Source organism: Blennius ocellaris, assembly GCF_963422515.1.
Source record: "Blennius ocellaris genome assembly, chromosome: 14".
Classification (NCBI taxonomy): Eukaryota; Metazoa; Chordata; class Actinopteri; order Blenniiformes; family Blenniidae; genus Blennius; species Blennius ocellaris.
The window spans coordinates 7,382,446-7,404,011 of record NC_137663.1 but is presented as its reverse complement, the minus strand read 5'-3'; the positions used below and the strand labels follow the sequence as shown (position 1 = coordinate 7,404,011).

Sequence of the window (21,566 nt, the reverse complement as noted above, 5' to 3'; positions counted from 1 at the left end):
TGTTAACGATATTTACGTCACAGCGACCAACGTGGCCACGTGGGCGTGGAAAAGTTTCACCTTGGGAGCAGTTTTTAATTAAAAAGTTGTGTTTGCAGTGCCTCAGAGCTCTGTTGTCTCATAAACAAACTCCCAAAATGCTGCGGAAGTTTTGTGTGTTCACTTTCAAGCTATGTAAACAAAGGCCTTAATGTTCTCCCTGTGCCGGCGTAGCTTCTCCACCCATAGTTCCTCCCATAAGTCCATGCATGGTGGAATAATAACTGTCTCTACATCATTTGTCGGAGTGTGAGTGGTTGTCTTTTTGTCCTATGACGGACTGCGATCAGTCCAACGTGACTGGCTGCACCTCTTTGTCGAGCTCGTCTAAACAAAATGGGCGTGGTCTACCTGTGTGCCCACCAAGCTGCTGACCTCCACAGCGTCTCCAGCTGAGGTCGGACGGGTTCAGCCAAAGGCTTGAGTGCCATTCTTAACACAGACAAACACACAGAACAGCTTTATTTTAAATTATACTTTATTTCATATAAAAACAAAACAATAAACAAATAAATTAGATATTTCTAAAATAATTCTCTTGAGGAAATGTTTAAGAACGCTGTGATTGCTTTACAACTGGTATCTGGGAGGACAACTGGAATGTAAAGATGCAGACAGACGTATATTTGGACACTTTGCGGATCGCGACATGAGACAATTGGACCGCAAGACCGACGACATGAAAGGCAAGTGAACGAGGAGAGAAGACACGACGCGGATGAATGCCGGTGGCTTCAAAAGCTTTTTGGAATTAAACCCTCCATTTGCATTAGCGGCTGAAAAGACGACTTTCAGTCGGTGTTTCTCTGCGGATTCACATTTGCTGGAGGGCTGATCATACGGTTTGCTTCAAACAACTGTCAATGGTTATTTTGTTTGTGTCTCAATTGTTTTGTCTTTGGTCGGACTGAGGAGGCCCGCTGAGGCTCAGTGGGCATCTGAGCCCAAGGGGGAATTGTCCACACAGCTGGTCCCGGTGGCAGCGGCGAATCTGAATCAAGATTTGTAATTTAAAAGATGGTGGCTTTGGGGATAAAGATAGGGGATGTTTGGGAGAGAAGAGGCGACATTACCATAATAACAGCCCCTTCATTTGCACACAAGCCCAAGCTATCCCCACGCAGCCACCCCCCAAAACTCCCTCTGGTCCGTAGTCACAGCCATTAAGCCTGCAAAGCCTTCATTGTCCAGCCGGGCTGCGGACCTGAGGACCCCTCGCCAGCAGATTGGGCTGGGTGAAGGGTTACAGCCAGACAAAGGATGGACCCTCCCCCTCCTCCTCTATTTGAAATCAATCACACTGGCTTTCACATTTACTGGCCCCCCGCTCGCCCACTGCCTTCCTCTCCCAGTCAGCAGTGGCAGTGGGCCCGGGCCCTCCCGGGGTCCCCCTTTAAGACCCGGTCCCACCCTGGACGCACCGTCCTTGACAAAGCTGCTCCACCACGCGATGTGGCCTCAGCACGTTTACGTGGAAGCTCACATGTGTAAATGAGTCCGTCTCGTAACCTTTGTGCCTCTGCGAGGAAAAACACATTTTATAACCCCGAGGCTGGCGGGCTTGAACACATCGGCTGGTTTCCTCCCAACAATGAGCAACAAGACTTCTGGATGGAGGGTTTCATTCCAATGTCACATTTAAAGGCTCAGTCTCACAAACATTGGCGCACTGAATCAGTGAAAATCACTGTTAGCGGCTGGATTTTTGTATTTTTTTTTAAAGATATCTCTGGCTCCAAACCTTCGTTGTTACAGTGTGAAGGCAGCGACACGTTTGGCACTTGATTCAATTCCTTCTCCTCGTTTGCCTCCAATAACCCACATTTTTTTGTTTTGTTTTGCGTAATTCAGAATAATTTATAAAAGGCAATCGTCTTTCAGCTGTTGATATGTACATACAATATTTTAATATTCTAATATATTCACAGGAAATCATCGGTTCAGGCACTTTGCTGCCGCTACAGCAACTTCTTAGCATGAGAGATCCTGAGATTTAAGACCGTTTTCTTTTTTAAATAAGCAACACAAAAGTAAAATAATCTTATATAGAGAGATTTATAATTAACAATCAGTTTCTTTTCTTACCATAGCAAAATAAATCTTCTTTTATTTTTTTTTTGTTTGTTTGTTTGTTTTTGATAAAATGTCTTCATGAGCCAGGGTTCAGTCCTGGCTTTGGGTTGAGTTTGTGGTAGGAGATCACTGTCCGTCACCAGAGCGGCTGAAACAAACAAATAAAAAAGCACTTTAAGGCATTTCGTGTCTCTTCTGCTGTGTTTGCTGGAGACGTTTTCCAACGTCACGACTCTTCGTGGGTACAATCACAGAGCTGCTTGGCCCTTTTCTTCCCCTCCTCTCGCGGTGTGTCGTGCAGCCGGCGGCCTCGGCGCTTCTTGTGCATTCGTGAATCAATCTGGGTGTGTGTGAACGCCTACCTACACCTAAGGGCTCTCTGTGTGGCGCCATGATGGAGGTCCAATGTTTAACTTTAGAGATGCAGCAGCGGATCTTCAGGTGTGAAAGATCCCATCGTAGTGTTTTTTTTTTGTTTGTTTGTTTTTTCCTTTTCGATTTTTTTCCCCCTCCGCACTAATCTGTGTGGCTTATCGCAGCGCGGCCTTCAGGTCTATCCGAGAGCTCACGTCCTGGTAGCCCAGGAGGCAGGGGTCGGTGGACAAGGCATCGTGGGTGAAAACTGAGTCATTGTCGGAGGAGCAGGAGCTGGACGTGTCCTCACAGGAGGGGGAGTACTGCTCGAAGGGCGTCGACAGGTCCAAGTACTGAGAGGAGGAGAGGATGAAGACGTGTTACATCAAATGGACACGAGTGTCAGTAAAAAAAAAAAAAAAAGCATAAAAAAAATGCAGTTTGGCCTGATCTGAATGACTGACTAAACATCTATATTTAAACTGTTCTGAATTAGTTTTGTGTGTATGTAAACGGATAGAATCACTTCCCAAAGAAGAAGCATAACATGATTGATATTTCTGATGGTTTTTTTGGTGAATTTAAAATATTTCTATTTCTGTCCATATGGATCAATATGAGATATATGAAAGGTGCCATGTAAATAAAGTTATTCACAATTGACATGAGCTTCATGCAGATTTTGGCTCAGGGTTTTTGCTTCATGCCTTTTTTTCTCAACCTGAACATTTCTGCTTATTTGCGACAGAGAAACACCAAACTGATGCCACAGTTTGGTGTAAACAGAATACAATGCCAATCTGAATCTGAATGATTTCTGCAGCCGATCAATGCGATTTCTTTGTTTGTTGTGCGTACGCTGAACAATCAGCCCTGGGCTCTGACGACATCTGTGCAGCAGGATGAGAATCTTCACCTCGTCAGAGATGGAGAGCAGCACCCGGTCCAGCTCCTCTACCAGCTGGGCGAAGGTCGGCCTCTGGGTGGGAACAGCGTGCCAGCACTCGCGCATCTTTGTGTAGCTGGAAAGAAAAGAAGCAAAAGCAATGTTAACACACGACGATAATAACTGTTACTTCAAGACAGATGTCAGGTTTTACTATCAAGGCTTTCTATCGGTTCTAATCCACAACGAATGAAATTTGCAAGATTTACAATCTGTATTTTCATAAATGTGGAGAGAAGCCAAATAAACACGGTGTTAATGATTCAAATGGAAAATATTCCATTTCTTTTAGTAATTAAAAAAAGTTAATGATGAGAGTCTGTATTGGTTTTTTTTAATCAACAGCTAGAAAAACAACAACACTAAATTGAAGTCCAAGATTCCTGCTTTGAGTTTCCAAGTTCTCCCTTTCTGATGCATAGGTTTTCTCCTGGATTCTGTCACCGTCTAAATGTTTGCTGGGTTGATTTATAACTGCAAACTGTCTATAACTGTGTGTGGTTAAAACATTTCTCAGAATTTAAACCACACTATTCATATTTCAGTCATATTTCATGTTTTGTTGTTTTTATCGATCCTGAGTTAACCTTAGCGACATATACCTGGAGCAATGTGAGTATTTCTCTGTGTTTAAGCTCCGTGATGGACTGAAAACCTGCCCTGGGTGTGAACCAGGGGGGTCACTTTCAGTCCATTTTCATCTTTAGTTGTCCGAACTGGTAAAATAGTGACATAATAACCTTTACATTTAAATTTCAAATGTTTTTCTTTGTTGTGGCACAGAGTATACATGATGAAAATGTCAATATTTTCCCCCAAAAAACAAACTGATACGGCTGAAAATGTTTATAACATTCTTTTAAATGTTCAGAATGTGCTTGATGTTTTGGCCGGATTGAAGCATCTCGTGGGCCTGTTGTGGCCCACAGGCCTTATGTTTGACGCCCTTGGTGTAAGCCGTCACCAATCAACTGGGGAAATCTTGTTTACACAAAACTTTTACACAAACAGCCATTAAATAAGACACTATATAGAGACAATGAACGCCAGAGGCTCCTGCTTACAGTTCGTGTGTGCAGTTGGAGGGTTTGTCCATGCGATGTCCTTCTTTCAGCAGCTTGAAGAGTTCCTCAACGGGGATCCCAGGGTAGGGGGAACCCCCCAGCGTGAAGATCTCCCACATCAGGACACCAAACGACCACCTGGATCGTGAGGATAACGTTACTGTTCCCTGCAGGTTAACATCTTTCACGGTGATGTCGGGGAAAACTGAACAAGTTAAGGATGAATGAAGTTTATCATCGTGAACAATCGTGATCGTGTAAAGCAGTGTGTGATGACTATAAGGAGGATATTAGAAGGTGTGTCGTCTGTTTAATCAAAAGGTCGTGTGAGGATTTGAACTTACACGTCACTCTGGTGTGTGTAGACTCTGTCGAACAAAGCTTCAGGTGCCATCCATTTCACCGGCAGCCGTCCCTGCACAGCAAACATCCGGGTTAAAAATAAGAACAAGCCGAACCCTGGTGTACATATTTCCTGTTTTTAAAACAAACTCTCTCTCTGCCCTCCTATTTCTCCCTCATGATCCTCCCCCTTTCTCTGTCTTCATCCCCTCTTTTCTAATTAAGTCCCATTAACACTGCTGCCACTCAGAGGAAAACATCAGACATCTGTCTTGAAGAACATTAAAGCTGCGCGAGGAGCCAGGCAGGAGGTAACCGGCTGGGAGACGGATATGTTTATGAGCCAGGATGGTCAGGTTTCCATTTTAACCTTTAAACCAGTCGTATATTTTATGTAACATTTCATTTAGGCTTGAGGTTGCGGAGAAATCCAGAGTTCAAATTTAAATGGTTGAATATAAGCTATTTCTCAGAGGATCTCTGAAAAAAATCCTTGTTCGGTACCACAGTCCTCCAAGTCTCAAGTCCATGTGACATTTAATACAAATGCTCCTAAACATTCCATCAATGTGTCTATTCTCGCTTCTTTTCAGGGGTTGTAATTCTATCAGAAATTCAAGCAGCATCTCTTTCAGTATGATTCCTAACTATTTATTTCATGTGTTCTGTGATTGTCATCAACGTATCGTTGTCTGTTTCAGAAGAAAAAAAAAAAAACGGTAGAAAAATTGTTGGTGAATAGGATTACTTTCCCCATAAAGAGGTAAAACTGTTCTTTTTTAATTATTCACTCAAAGGATGCAAACAAATGTCAACAATTTAGTGAAAAAGTCAAACTTTATGTGGATTGGTGCACATTTGCCAACTATGAGTTGAATTCCTGAACTCACGTTGGTGGTTTTCTTGTAGTAGTCAATCTGGTGAACTCCTCTGGCCAGGCCGAAGTCTGCGATCTTCATCACGTTGTCCTCCGTCACCAGAACGTTCCTGGCTGCCAGGTCTCTGTGGATGCACTGCGGAGCGAGAAGAGCAGCCGATTAAAGACACAAACCGAAGTCCGGCCCCGTGCCAACAGCTGCACGTCCAGATTACAAGATCATCCAAAAGTTTAAATAGTTTCTGATTCAAGAAGTGAAAAAAAAAACACCAAAAAACAAGGGGGTGTACAGTGTTTTAGATTAATTATAGAGTTTCTTTTTGTAAAAAAAAACATTCACTCGTTACAAAAGTATGTCTATAAAGTCGTACAAAGAGGGCATAGTAAATTTAATTACAAGGTTTTACATCAGTGAAATGATCTCTTGTATTTAGACTTGAGACACGACACGTCTCTGTCCGTTGGAGGCCGCGGTTTGGAGTGAACACATGAAAACACAGAGGAAGGGGGCGGCAGAAATGATTCACTGCTGCTTTTTTTTTCTTCCATGTTTCACAAATGAAAAGACTCGTGAGGCTAAAATCAACACAGACTGCCTCGTTTTTGTGAACTCCACAAAAATAAAAATGTCTTTATATAGAAATCCTGTAGGAGAGAGAGAGAGAGAAAAAAAACACCCCTATGGGAGGGGGGGAAAGAAAGCCCACATTGAATGGATGTCATTAAGTTTATTTTGGTTTTCATTTGAAATAGACGTGGGATTTGTGGGGACGTGCGAAATGAACCACTCTCGGTCTGCGGGTCTCTCCATAATGGAGGGTTACTTTCAGTCTTCTGCATTCTTAGGAGGCCGTTGAGCCAGAAACCCGATGCCTACACCCAGACGATGGCCCTGCTGCCTGTTTGCTAACAGATTTACGGCTGCGCTGAGGAGGACAAAGCCCTGCGACGAGGGGACAGACAGATGGACGGGGAAGAGTAAACAGGAGCGAAGCTGCAGCGGCGCTCCGCGGAGGAATGCCCGCCTGAGACGCCGGCTGGCGGACAAAGAGACGTGTTGATAAGAAAGCACACACAAACAGGATGCATGCTGGGAAAATGAAAGGAGCAGAGACACGGGGGTGGGGCCTGGGAGAAAAAGACAGACAGGAGGACAGAGAGAGAAAGATGGGAGGAACAGCTGGCGCTGCCATCCAGACTCTGGTCCAGACTAATCAATCTGAAGGCCAAGTGCCCAAATACAATGAGTTATGTGAAGGAACTCACACTTTCCCCCAGTCAAAGCCGTAGCCTCTGTAACTTCTCATTTTAGAGATTTCTTCTTTCATTTAACATCCTTGTATTGATGTATAACAGTTAAGTGATTATTTCATGTTCTTGGTGTGCTTTCTGTGATTTCTACAAAGAATAATAATCAGTTTGGAGATGGTGTTTGGATGGATGTCACTTAATGTGATGGATTTTCAATATTGGAGATTCACACATTCATCATTTCCATGGAGACATAGTGTTTTTGAAAAGCTCCACCTTGGAAGCCGTACTCAAAAGGTTGTATTTTCAATTACTCCCAGCACCATTGTCGTGTAAACGGATCCCTGCATAATGTTTTTATATCTCTACTTTCAGTGTTGTCGATATATGAAAATGTCTCTGCAGCACAATTTCAAACTAGAACAAACTTAATATTGCAGTAATCAAACGACTGATGAAACAAAACATTAGTTGTCACATGAACATGCTCCTAGTTCCCCCCCCCTCTTTATGAGTGCTCTTTAGAAGTGAACATACCCTCTTGGAGGCCAGGTACTCCATCCCTCGAGCCACCTGGTAGGCACAGGACAGCAGGTCTTTGAAGGTGAGCTGCTCCTCGGGCACCTTGGTCACGTCGAAGGTGTAGTCCATGCCGGGAGGTCGCCGCGCCCGCAGGTACTCCCTCAGGCTGCCTTTGGAGGCGTACTCGACAAGCACGTACAGCGGGCCTGGAGAGGGAGGGTGAAGAACACAAGGTTCAGCACGCCCAATTGGAGAAGAGAAACAGCCTCCCTGCATCTGTGATCACTTCCGACCCACCGTCTTGTGTGCAGACTCCCAGCAGGTTGATGATGTTCTTGTGTTTGTCCATCACCTTCATCAGCTCCATCTCTGATATGAGGTCAGCCAGATCTTTGTCCGTGGCGTCGTCTGGAAAGAGAAACGTTTTAGAAAAAAAACCTCGGATTCTAACTAATCCAGGGAGGCATCGACCGTGTATTTCTTACCTTTGAGCATCTTGACCGCCACGGTGGTGGCCTGCTCAGGACACTCCCTGCTGATGCCGTAAGCGTCGGCTCTGACCACCTGACCGAAGCAGCCTTCCCCCAACGGTTTGCCCAACGTTAGGCTAGAGAGAGGAGAGCGGGACTCTGTCAAAATAAGTATGTCCAAAAGAAAACTGTACAAATCCATAATTTGGAGCTCTGGTTTTTTAAACCATAGGTTGGACGAAGCCAAAAATGGACTGCGGGCTTGTTCCTTTTTAGGGGCCCGCATGATGTGAGAGCTGTGATGTTTAAATAGGTCTGGATTGCAGCAGCCAAACAAAACTCAGTGAAAAAATGTCCTCTCTGCAATATTGAGACCCCACATTTCAAAACCTATCTAGTTCTGGTTCTAAATGAGAGAGTCGATCCTTTTCATCCCCCTCCAATGCGGCCGACTTACTTCTCTCTGGGGAACTCCCAGTCTGGGTCAAAGGGCAACTCAAACTCCAAGACTCCGGCCAACATGGGCGAACAGCTGGAGGAGAGCCGGGCCACCCTCATCAGAGACGCACTGGACTTCCCCGAGGAGTTCGACTCCACCGAGAACTGAAGGAGGGAAGACAGAAAGTGTCATTCTGTTGCATTTAAAAGGAGGTTTTCGACACTTTGAGAGACTTTAGCCGTACCTGTCTACGAAGAGGAAACTTGGAAAGCTTCTGCACAGGGAGGGCGTCGAACGGCTCCCGGCGGGGGTGAACCTGCATCCGACACAACACCACGATGATGATGGCCATGATGAAGGCCAGGAACCCAGACGCATAGATGATGATGTCCGTGTACTTGGTCTCCATTGTGTCCATGGCGTCTGCTGCTTCCTCCTCTGCAGGAGCAGAAGAACATCTTGGGTTAGATTCCAGGTTTGGGGGCCTTTCTTTACGGGCGTATGCATATTATCCCTGCGTGTCCATAGGGTTTGCCCAATTTCCTCTCTCGTTGATAAGACACAGTGAATGAGTGAGTCTAAATTGATCGTTGGTGAAAATGAGCGTGCGTCTCGCTCTATGTGAACTGAGGTCAGAAGATGGATGGACTGATTGATCTGTGCGGTTTACCTGAAAGAACGGTGAGCCATGCCGACTGGTGCGCAAAGCCGATGGAGTTTCCGGCCAGGCAGGTGTACTCCCCTGCATCCTCCATCGCCACTTTGGACAAATACAGCACCTCCACCTCTGACATGTTTAAACTGCCAGTCTGCACGAATCAAATCACCATAGAGGAAGGCAATATGAGAAGTGAACAGATTCAAAACAAGCTGTGTCTTGATGAGCGCTTGTTACCGACCTTGAGCACCTGGACGTAAGGAGTCCCGTCGGGGCCGTAGCGACTTCCATTCCTTTCGATGTGTTTGAGCCACTGAATGTGAGGCTGAGCGTCGCTGTAGACCTTACAGTGGAACTGCACGTCGCTGCCCACCACTGCCGTGGTGTTGGCTGGGAGGCCGGCCTGCAGGATGGGCCTGTGAGGAGAACGTTCTGTCGACACAGGAAATAACACCAGACTTCAATTAGAGCTCAAAAACATTTCAGTTCAGAGGTCACATAACCCATTATCATCTCCAGTTTGGCTGGAACGGCCAAAAATACCGTCATGATAATCATTAAATTTGAACTTCAAAGTTTTTCTTTACCAAGTGTACGTTTTGTAAAAGTCTAGATATTTGCAAAATCTTAAACAATTACTTCCAAAAATTACTCAAATCTACAAAGATAGCCAATTTAAATGATACTTTCTGTTCCAATATTCAGTGAAAAGTCATTGTGGATGTTTATACAAACTCACTCTGACAGCATGGCTTTGAAGCTAATGCTAGTCTGATAGCTTTCATGGCAGCGCCATCGATATCTCAGCTCCTGTCTCAATTTTTTGGTTTTAAGAAACCATGTTTTAAGAAATTTGTAAAAAAAAAAAAAAAAAAGAAAGTTATGGTTTATTTGCAATATTTGCAATTTGCTTGATCCTGGGCTGGATTGGAGCCTCTTGACCCATGGACCTTATTTTATGGCATTTTATATTACTAAACACAAGAGAAGGTGATTGTGACAAAATATTTCAGATTATGAGCCATTTATCTGCCATCAAAACAACAACAAAAATCTTAAAATGGCCTAGCAATTGCCACTGTCACCTAAACTGTGTCTGTGCTTTGGCAAAAGACCAGAAAATGTGGTTTTCAGATGAAAGTGTGCCCCATTAGCGTGCCTCTGAGCCTCAGCTCCGTTTGATCTGTTTTCACTCTCGCGCTCTGATCTCGTTAGCCGTCTCGTTAGTCCTTTCCCCCGCGTCAGCAGGGACGGATCCTGACCCCACGGCGGACGGACAGCGAACAAATGAACAAACGGACCCGAACCCTTCTCGATCTCTCGTCACAAGTCGGGTAGAAAACTGGAGCGGACGCCCGACCGTCCACATCCGATGCCAGGCGCCCCTGTCGCCTCCTCCCTCGCTCCCTCCCTCTCTCTCAGACCGGACGCTCTCATTTGAAGCCATGATGCTTTTTTTTTTTTTTTTTTTTTGTGGCAATAGTTGTTGTGACTACTGTGTGAATACTGTCTGGAGCCACATCTACATGACACGCATTATCTTACTTTGTAAAATTACTCATTTAGTGACGTTTAAATGATTAAATTCCACTTACCAAGGACATCAAGAACGTAGCTGTGAGAGATGGAGCCATATTTGTTCTCCACCACACAGGTGTAGTTTCCTCTGTCTGAAGGCACGACGCTCTCCATCACCAGACTCCAGTGCTGGTGTCGCAGCTGCGGGAAGAAACACAACGGAATATTATTCACCTGCAAATTATTGAGTGAACCACAAACCGGAACCATCCTCACCTTTATGCCTCCGATTCGGTGCTCTCCTCTGAATTCCCGTCCATTTTTCAGCCAGCGGATGCTCGGCATGGGGCTTCCCATGGCCGGGCAGCGAAACTTCACCGTGTTGCCCGCGGGAACGGCGTACAGCTTCTTCTCCATACGCTGGGTGTGGGTCCAGTAAGGACCTGGACCGACAAGGAACAGCCAGGGAGATGTTCAGACAAAGCAGTGGCGTCACATCCTGGTCCTGCGTGTTTTAAGTGTCAGCGGTCGATCAGGTGCGCAACGCGAAACCGAAAACCCCCACAAACCTCGAGAGAAATAAACTTGGTCGTTCTCGATCTCAGCCGACGAATCCTCCAGGCCGTTGTCCTCGTCATCATCGCCCGACCCCAACGAGTCTGTGAATGCAACACGTGGAGTCAGAAAAGCTTTTAAGCGAAGTTAAAAGTATGAAGTTCATTAGACTGATTGTCCACGTCACTCTATCAAACCAAACCGATGAGAAATGTATTCAATATTAAGAATTTTAAAGCTCCTACTAGGCCCCATTACTGATTGAATGTACATTTCCAGACTGATTTTATTATGTACAGAAAGCATGCATTAGTATTTATTAATGCTTACTTCACAGAATTGGAAAAATGCGACAGTAGAGTTTCTTTTAAGGACTTCCACCTCTCCTGACAACATTTCAAGCTTCGACATTTGATCCAGTTCATTACCTGCAACTGTGATCGTGAAGTTCCTCACAGGCTCTTTGGATCCCCGGAGAACACAAACGTAAACGCCCGAATCTTCATACGTCACGTCGGTGATCTCCATGATGGCCCCCCTCATCTGGATGCGAGGGGAGGGCAGAATGCGCACGCCCTCATTGTACCAGTTCACCGCCATGCCGGGTCGCGTGTTCATGTCACAGCGGAGCTTCAAGATGTTCCCGGGCTCCAGCAGAAGATGCTCTGTGGTGTCTTCACTCAGGTCCTCCAGAACATCTGGTGAGAGCAGACACAAAGTGAGCACACCACAGCTTTTTGTTGTCCAACTTTATTTCCTTTTCTTTTTTTTATGTCTGCTGAGGTTTTTTTGTTTTTGTTTTATTACCTCGCAGGGCAGACCAGACGGCTACTCCTACCAGTCTTTCCCTCAACGGTGACCTTCAACTCCACAACCCCATTATCTCCCATCCCTTACATACACACCAACACAATGCCATCGCCATGGAGACCGGCGGGCCTGACCGACCCGACCCTCCTCCACTCGGTCACCCCTCCCTCCTTTCTCCTCTTCATCTTTTTGTTCGTCCGTGGATTATTGTGGGACTGAGAGCGATCGAGCTAACACTGCAAACTCCCTCACTCACTCACTCACTTACTCGCCCCCTCCAAAAAAAAAAAAAAAAAAAAAAAAAAAAGCAAAGAAAAGAAAAGGAACAAGGAGGAAGAGAGACTGAAGCTAATGAACACGTTGCAATGTGACAGAGGATGAAGACTAAATCTGAGGGGTGGAAAAGGTTCACTGGAGATCTAAGTGACCACAGGAAGGTGGAAGGATCACTGCCACGCCGCTACTCGCTTTAGTGTTTCACTCAGTTTACACCAGTTTTAGCTGCTGGAGCTGCTCTTTTATGTTCCCCCAGATAATAATTTAAAAACACGTATATGTTTTGTAACCAAAGATCATAAGGTACATGCAACTAAAGTTACCTGCTGGAATTTCAGGAGCAGTCAAGTCCTCCGTTTTTGGAATGATAGTACCTGCAGAAGATAGATTTTACAGTTATAAACACTTAATCACCATAACTGTTGTGAGCCAAATGTGTAATGTGGCTCAGAGTTTCAGATGGCACGTGTAAGTGAGACATGACCGTAATCATAAACGATAGGATAAGTGCAGGTATTTCTCACCAGGCAGGACCTCGAGCCACGCCGACTGCATGGCCTGCACCGTCTGTCCTCCGTGGACGCTCTCAGCCATGCAGATGTACTCGCCAGCGTCCCCCAGGGTGACGTTGGACAGGTTGAGATAGTTAAACTTGGACCCATTGCTCTGCTGAGGCTGCACGGAGGAAAGATGATTAGAAAACGTCGTAATGAAACTAAAAATACTGGGTTTTTTTGGAACTTCAGATATTGTCTCACCGTCAGAGTCCTGAGGCGAGGCGACCCTCCCTGGCCGCGTCCCGATCCGCTGGCTTCTGTCTTCAGCCACTGCACTTTGGTAGACGCCGGCCTGTGGATTTTACACACCAGCTTCACCTGATCGCCCAGCAGGCCTGTGGTGTTCTCTGGGTATCCCGGGACGATCAGTGGCCTGGAAACCCGAAGATCTGGAGGACAAAACAGAAACAACAGCCATGAATATCGACAGGAAAAAAACAAAAACGATGTTGCTGATCATAAACATCCTGGAAAAGATTACTGCAACGGTCACAATGAGGCTCTTTCATTGGACTATGGATTTTGTTAACCGTCAGTGTGTTATTGCACCTGAGTGAACAAGACTAAAAAATGTCAAAACACATCCTGCTGGTTTCACTTTACCCCTGAAAGGTTCGGCAACAGAAGCACACCATGTTCCTAAACAACCACTGACATTTAATGCTACCAGGGGCCGGCGATAGAGTGGCCTGATAACCCGTCCACCATGGTGTCACCGTCCGCCACAGTGCCACCCATTCAGTGGGTCACTCGTCTGTTTACGTGCTCGCCCGCTCACTTGTTGGAGCATATGTGCTCGCTGGCCGGAGACCTCTCGCTCGCTGCTCAGTCACTCAGAACGAGCAATTTTCCAGGGCAATTTTCTGTCTGATTGCTTCCTGCGAGCGCTTCGTGAAAAGGCAATCTGTTCCCTTGTCGGGAGGGGAAGCGCTGACCCTTTTTTTTTTTGGAGTCACCTAGAGTACACGTAATGCTTTCAGGAACAAATACACAGCTACAACCTGGCAGGCTCGAGGCGGTGGCTGGTCAAAGAAAACACATTAAAGGCGATATGTTCATCAATGTATTGAGTGGATTTATATCGAAGAGTCTGAGACACACACACTTTATCTGAATCGAACCAGGACCACTGCAGACACGCTAATGAACTTGCAGAGACGAGGGCCGTGCCCCGGAGATGAACTCGCGGCGGAGTGTGAATTGTCACCCAGAGGCGAGGGGGCAAACAAAACACAACACAACACAAACAAGCCGCTCGGCTGGTGCGAGCCAGCCAGTCAGCCGGCCGGGCGGCGGGGCTGGCATCAGAGCGCTCTGTGGAAATCAGACGGGACAATGGAGAGGCCTCACGCCCCCGACGAGGGCATTTATAGCAGCAGGCCAACATGTCCACTTTCTGTCAGGCCGGCTCAGAGCGTCTCATCATCGTCCAGAACTGTTTCTGATTGTCTCCCCACCAAACACAATTACTGAAGCTTGTAAAAAAAAAGAGGGGGGTTTACAGTTACACGGCCAGCCAGGTACAATTACATAACCGTGGAGGTTTGGGGGTGCACATCCATGTTAGCAGTGCCCAACACAGGAAACAAGTATGAAGCTTCCTTCTGCATACACACACTGCTGCAAAACCTGCTACTACAGAAACATTTTACCAGAAGAAAAACAAAAAAAAACCCACTGCAGATTTTTTTTCAGATAAATAGGATAAATATGCAAACGTTATCAGTTCCTATTGATGTATCTGCTCTTGAAAGCATCATTACATTAACGAAACAGCAGAATAAAAATATCAACTCCATTTAAATAGGATAGAATTTTTATTTTTTTTTAAAGATTTAAAAGTACTTTTCTTCCACACAAACAAACAAAAAAAAAACCTCAGACTTTGTTCTAAGGCTCCTGATGCAGTTTGATCAAACCTCCTGGGTTCTGTTGAGCTGGACTCGTATTCTAACTTTATTTAATAAACTGCGCTTCTCGTGTGTTTCAGGCAGATCACATTAATCTCCACACATCTCTGTGCGCTGACACAGGCCAAACATCTCCCCTGTATCCAGGCGCAGTCTGACTATTGACTCGCTCGTCTTGTAAATAAACTGAAGAGGCTTCTTTTGGATCCCCGTCCTTCACACTGTCATCTGAACAACAAGCCCCAGCTGGCCTTGATGGCCCCGCAGCACAAAGCAGGGGCCACAGAAGACGGGAAAAGACGCAGCTTCTGTGCCTGAAGCTGCTGGGTGGGGATGGGGGGGGGACCATCCACTTTATCTTTCATCAATCTGCACATATTCTAATAAAAAAAGAGGCAGAAAAGAAACTTCTTAAATCTGCAGCCTCGGGAAAGAAATACCAGGTTAACGTCTTGATGTTTTAATCACAGTTGGGCTGATTATGCTGTAAGCCAGAAGAATGATTTAAAAAGGAACTTTAAACCAACAGTGGAGGGTGCATTGCACCGGCGGCCCCTGCCACCCCCTCCCCATCCTCTACAGCTGGCACGCAGCCAGGCAGATTTACACTTCCGAGCCTCAGGGCCTCGGACGGATCAGGTAGCGTAGTTTACGGCAGCAAAAACACTCAGAGCTTCCGACTCCTGCACTCGCTCCAAGCCTCCGCCGCTGCCTCTCATCTCGTTTTTCCTGTCACCTTCACTTCCTCTGGGCTCGTGGCTGCCAAGAAAATTAATCTTTCCAAGAAGAGAAAGTGGAGCGGTCGAAACACTTGCAGATGCAGACTTGGAGGTAATGTAACTCGACACAAGAGTACAAGACTGCCTTCGAGCTCCAGGTGCAGACACGTTGACCACTGAGGAAGAGAAGCCTCAGCGAAGCTTTCTGTTTACAAACCAGTAATCCCACAGTCATACATGCTTATCTAACTTTTATATGCAGAACCCCCCCCACACACACACACACACACACACACACACACACACACACACCTCAACAAAGGCACACAAAACAGCATGAAGCAGGTTCCGTCTCACCTTTAGATCTGATATCGGCTGGCCGGGCCGTGGCTCTGTCCATCAAACAGAGCAGGAGAAGGCAGAACACGCAGCCCCTCACCATCTTCTCGCCGTGACGTGTCTCTTGTGGTTCAAAGGGAGGATGGAGCGGGCCTCACACTCCGGCCCCTGGCATCGGCCACTTCAGAAACCCACAAAGTCAACCCTGAACCCTGCAGTGAGGAAAACAAGCACACGGCAGACGGTTGGTTATCTGTTGATCAGAAACTCGATTCTTGTGAGGAGAGCGCGCTGGGGAGAGCAGCTAAAGACACAAACTTTTCTGTTCGCTTTGTAACCAGATGGCAAAAACACAAACAATTGTTGAGTCCAAGACTTAAAGACAGAGCCTGTTTTGACTGCGAGCAGCTGTATCCTTAACCAGATGTCCTGCAAACTGTCCCACTTGTCTGCCTTATATTGTCCAGGCTCTCCTGTGCCGTGAATGAGGAGCGGGGCTGTTGCTGCCTGTTGTTTGTCAGTGGATGGCGCTCAGTCTGTCCCGGGATAATGGGCCCTTACTTGGAAAACACTTGAAACCTGCCAGGAAGCTACAGAGTCTGAAGGAGCAGCGGAGAGGTTCGACTGACAGCTGAGACTTTAGGTTATGGTCATCGATAACAAACAACAGCAAAACAGCGCAATAAGACACCAGAAGGGGGGGGGAGACACTGATCTCCTCACACACATGTGCAGTCAAAAGAGGAGAAAGACGTTTTTACACCAGTTTCACATTTTAAATCGTTTTTAATTAATAACCTAACTTTACAAAACTTAAAATAAATCAAATTCTGACTTAAACCAGAATAAAGTGATTTCATTACCTATTGCTTGCATTACTTTTAAATATAAATCGAGTCATCTGAGAAGTATGGTTCTTTAAGTCCCAATTATAATAAACACATATTGTTATGACAGAACACAAACAAATGTACATATATCTCTTGGATGTAAAGACGTAGTTGGAGATTACGCTATGTTTTCCCAAGTATTGTCACTATAATGTGTAATTATTCATTAATTGATTCAATGATCAGGTTTGTGTTGTGTTATTTTTTTAAAGACTACACTATAATTCAGTCCTAAAATAAAGAGGAACGACGCTAATAAGCAAAGTTCAATTCAACCAAATGCTTCCTGCGTTGGTTTTAAGCAGAAAAAAAAATCCAACTTCAAGGCATATTTGTTCATTTCACATAAAAACGTCTCATTAAAACGTGTCTGACGACAAACTATAAACATTTGACAGACTAGAAGAATAATACCCTGCCTTTTTTTTTTTTTTTCTAGTGAAAGTTGCGCCAACTGGGCAGAGGCGCCAGACCCCGGTGCGTGCGCCCCACGGCGCGCGCGCGCTCACACACACACACACACACACACACACACACACACACACACACACACACACACACACACACACACACACACACACACACACACACACACACACACACACACACACCGCCGTTTAAAGAACCAGCCCGCTGAATGAAACGTATTCTTTCTCAATTAAGGGCTGGAAAACTTTTTTCTCCTGCTGCTGCTAATTCCTCTGGCGCGCTGCCTGGCTGCTGCGCTCCGCCGTGTTCAGCTGGAGCCAAAACACTTCTACTGTATTCCACTTTTTCGGCCCCGACTACAACAGAGGGACGGGCGTCATGGCGCATTTCTGTCACACAAATCCGCACTCAATAAATCAGCCTCTGTGCGATATTAGTCAAAACCAACGCATGCAACTCACAGGGAGGCTGCAGGAGCCGCCGGGACCAGGTGAGAACAGATTCTATTAACTCCCGACGTGAATTTACACACGTTGTTGTGCTCGCACACGTGTGCGCCACTGTCAGTCCAAAACGTTCAGCACATTAAAACAATGATTGCTTTTTAAAGACATAGTGCTCCCTGTTCATCCCCAACTAATGTGATGTGTGATCACATGAGTCTGTTTTTGTATGTTTATGTTGAGATATCGCTGTGATTTCAAAGGGCTCAGTATTACGACTCAGTTCAAACTCCGCTTGCAGTCTGTTTTTCTGACAAAAAGAGAGTGTGGAAGGTTCAATGTCTACTAAGTGGCTTGTTTGGCTCTTGGCGTCGGAAAAACAAATCAAGTTAAACACTTTTTTTTCCCCCTGTTAAACTTTTATGTGTCTTTAAATGGTGCACTGTGTGAGTAAAATCCGCATATTCGCATCGTAAAAGAGAAAATCTCACTGGACTTGTAGTTGATTAGAAGTAGTTGATTAGAATAAGTTTTTATGAATGTCATTGACAGAAAGCACTTTAGAATAAATACAGTGTGGCACGGTGAGATTTGAGGCTGCTGCTGTAATCTAACACTGAGTCCTCGGCTGAAAATGAATGAAACTCTTGAAGAATCTCCAGCTGTCTCAGTCTGTTTTCACCCACCTCTCCTCCGGCTCTGAAGGCTGCCACTAAAGGGGGGGAATCACTCCTTGTCCAGGTCAATCCTGGTCAATATTGAAATCCTCATTTGGATCCTCTCCAGTGACGCTGCCCTCCCGGGGGTGAACGGTGAGGAGGTTTCAGTTTAGTCTTTTTTTTTGTTTCCGTATCCCACTGAAATCAATGCAGCTTATAAATCCATCAAATGCAGCCCCCTTGCAAACATGAACGACAGCTGCCGGGTTTTCCTGGTGACGGGGGGGGGGGAAGGAGCCGTGATCCGCGGGGCAAAGTCCACTGCGGCTCAAAGCGCTAAATCCATGGAGAGAAGGTAAACCAAGCAGAGGGGAAGAAGTGGCTGTAAAACAGGCTCGTTCTCTCTGTAAGGGGTTTTAAGACGATCCAAGAGATGGGTAGTAAAAACGTGCCCTGTAGTTCAGAGTCTTGGTCACAGTGTATAAGCAGCGTGTTGGATCACTCTGTGCGTGCGTCTTTACGCAGCGCTTTTCAAGCTTTTCCTCTCCGCTGGCGGGTTTAGATCCTGGTGAGGTCTCAGCTCGGGGGCTCAGTCTCCTCGGTCCGTTCAGGTCGAACCGCGGAGGGTTTGAGTCGAGGAGCGGAGCGACTGAGTCCTTCGCACACCAGCCGTCCAACTGCACTCCGCCGCTCCGCGCACCGCAGTCACAACAACAATGGTCTGAGAGGAGAACTGCCGGGGGAGCAGGAGGAGGAGAGAGGAGGGAGGAGGGAGGAGGAGAGAGAGGAGGGGTACAGTTCTGCAACCCCCTACACAAAAAGCCCCCCCCCCCCCCCCCCCCCCCCCTCATCCACCACAGAGCTGGCAAATAAAACCTCATACCCGGTGCCTCTCTCTCCCTCCCTCCCTCCCTCCCTCCCTCTCTCTCTCTCCTGCCCTCCCTCCTTCCCTCCCTCCCTCCTTCCTCTCCACCGTGCGCGGATGAAACCAGCAGTTAAAATTTCTCAAATTAAACTTCCCCCCCCCCCCCCCCCTCCCCCTTTACAACGTCTTCTCCTGCAGTAAGTGGGCCTCCTGCCAAATTAACCACACAAATCACGTCAGTGAGAGAGTTTATTATGAAGTCTCATCATTTATGGCGCGCTAATTGCTCTTTTAGAAGAGGCGTTCAATTAAGTCCGCTTTTGTGCGGGAGTGCGTGCGAATTGCCTCCATATTTTTAATTGCATCAGTGAAATAACGAGACCGAGTAATCCCATTAGCTGCAGCGGAGACTCAAGATAAACCATGTTTTTATTTTTGTTTTGTTTTTTGTTTTTATCAGATTAACACGCTGAGCCTCAATATGGTTCATTGCAGTAAAAACATGTAGATGTGAGATTAGAGATTTGAAGAATAAAAACCATTTCGGTGGGAAAGATAAAAAAAAATGCCTGATAATGACAACAAAGGGATCAGGAGTGAATGCTGGAGGATCACATGGGACGACTGGATCATTAACTTCTCCTTTCTTTCACAATCAGCTCAGATTTCAGCTACAAAGTTAGAAACATGATGTGTCCAACTAAAACCAAACTCCGTTTAGTGCATTGTTTAAATACTGTGAGGTTAAAAGAAATTGAGGGAAACTTTCAATAATTTTACAACTAATTTGGTTGGTGTCTTCGTTTTTCCATGTAGGACCGACACTTGTCGCCACTATTTGGTTGTGAACTCTCCTGTTGTCTTTCCCTGTTTCCCTCAACCCTCCCAACGGATTGAGTTCACACAGTTTACCCATCAAAGTTGTGATGATTTGAGGCTGAATTTGCAGAAATCACGTGCCTTGAAATGCAACAGTCTCAACAAAAAGAAAAAGAAAACCACTGCAGCAGGATTTCAGGTTTACTGCACATTTGTTACATGAAACACAAAAGTCCAGTTGTGAATTTGAATGCAACAAAATACAAAGAGGAAATACCAGCCAATTATATTAGAATTGTGCTTGTTTTTAAAAAAATGTCCACCAGTTCTTATTTTAGAAATGCTTTATAAATTCCTCAGGAAAATTCTTTTCCCCAATGATTTAAATCTTCTTTTTCATAAAGGATGTGTACCTGGAAAACAAAAGGAAACGCTGGGGTCCTGGTTATGCAACATTTCAAGTTAAAATGCATCTCTTTTTTTTTGTTTCACTATTTAATAATAAAATAATGTAAAATCCTCAGAAGCATTACATTTAAAATCTGTGCTAAACAAACTAACAACAGCAGTGAGACACCAAACGGATATTAGGCCTCGTTTACACAACATTTCAAGTGCAAAGATGTGGTTTTTGTGTTTTCATTTCAAAAAGGTTTCATGTTTACACAGCCATGAGAATCATGTCTGCATGTACCGGTACGCAAAAACGGCAGAAACACTGCTGTTTGTTTTTGTAATGAAGCCCCTCACACACAGTGCAGAGAACAATCCCCGAAAACTTTAAACATGGCGAGTAAAGGAATATTCATATGGACTGATGACAGAGTTGGACTGTTCATACAGTGACTATCAACTATAAAACTACCAGGTCCCAGGAGGGTATGGACTGGGAGTCACGACGCTCTGGAGGCAAACATTGTTCTTATTGTCCACCTACTGAGCACGTGCAGAAGAACTATTTACTCCGGACGTGATGCGCAATAGCAACATTTCAGAACAGCCCCTGTCCACACACGCCAAAACCATCTTTTTTGAATCTACTCATAATGATGTAGTACATACTGTATGCCACGCCTATGTGGGGTTATTGAGTCGCGAGGTCATTGGGTCGAGCGATAAGGAAGCCACGTGATCGTTTTCGGCAAATTGCGTCTTGCCCGTTCAGTTGCCATGTGGACAGGGTGGTAGCGTTTTCAAAAAGTTCCACCGTGGGAGCCATTTTCAAAAAGCTGCGTTTCCAGTGATTCCGAGCCCCTTTGTCGTGTGAACAGCCTCCTGGTGACTGGTCAGGCAGTTCACTGTTTCATCTTGTTCAGAGAGAGTTGTACTAAGTTGTCTTTTCTACTGATGCTCAGATGACGATGGGTGAAAGGTTCACTTTTTAAAATGTATTCATCTATTTCACAATTAAGGCAAATTCAAGCAAATTGAGAACATGTTTGCAAAGTAAATTCATGAATCGGGTTGGTTTTCATGTGTTTTGAAATGACCTCTATGATTTAAATACTGTGCACTGATCAGAAAGGCTTCTGGACATTCCTGTTTGTCAGCTGGGCGACTCGTGTCCCTAGAAAAGCTCACGGCCGTTAAACTTCATCAATAAATACATTTCCGCCTCTGAGGAACCCTCTGGGATTATTGTTTTACCTCTGCTTGGAGAGTTGTTGTTTTTTATTGTGACGAGAGACAGGAAGTCCCAGGCTGCGATGGGGCAACGGCAGGCTACAAAGGTCCCGGCCCAG

At 45.6% G+C, this 21,566-nt stretch overlaps 1 protein-coding gene across 1 annotated transcript; it reads right to left on the bottom strand.

Annotated features, from left to right (window-relative positions):
• Positions 1-510: 510 nt before the first annotated feature.
• On the bottom strand, positions 511-18,827 carry fgfr4 (fibroblast growth factor receptor 4). The gene is made up of 21 exons (XM_080508660.1): positions 18,168-18,827; positions 15,738-15,931; positions 12,953-13,140; positions 12,719-12,869; positions 12,518-12,568; positions 11,537-11,806; positions 11,123-11,212; positions 10,830-10,996; positions 10,631-10,754; positions 9,277-9,467; positions 9,048-9,186; positions 8,622-8,815; positions 8,396-8,541; positions 7,954-8,075; positions 7,766-7,876; positions 7,484-7,674; positions 5,709-5,831; positions 4,821-4,891; positions 4,477-4,614; positions 3,383-3,488; positions 511-2,819 (listed from the first exon to the last, which is right to left on the bottom strand). The coding sequence occupies exons 2-21, from the start codon at positions 15,820-15,822 to the stop codon at positions 2,643-2,645; spliced, it is 2,835 nt and encodes a 944-aa protein (XP_080364786.1). The 5' UTR covers positions 15,823-15,931; positions 18,168-18,827; the 3' UTR covers positions 511-2,642.
• Between the last annotated feature and the right edge of the window lie 2,739 nt (positions 18,828-21,566).

Excerpts from the sequence above, each read along its gene's own strand:
- fgfr4 (XM_080508660.1), bottom strand. The coding sequence starts at position 15,822 with ATGGTGAGGGGCTGCGTGTTCTGCCTTCTCCTGCTCTGTTTGATGGAC. Across the intron at positions 10,997-11,122 it reads CCAAGTTTATTTCTCTCGAG|GTCCTTACTGGACCCACACC; the intron begins GTTTGTGGGGGT and ends TTGTCGGTCCAG. Across the intron at positions 5,832-7,483 it reads AGTACCTGGCCTCCAAGAGG|TGCATCCACAGAGACCTGGC; the intron begins GTATGTTCACTT and ends CTCGCTCCGCAG.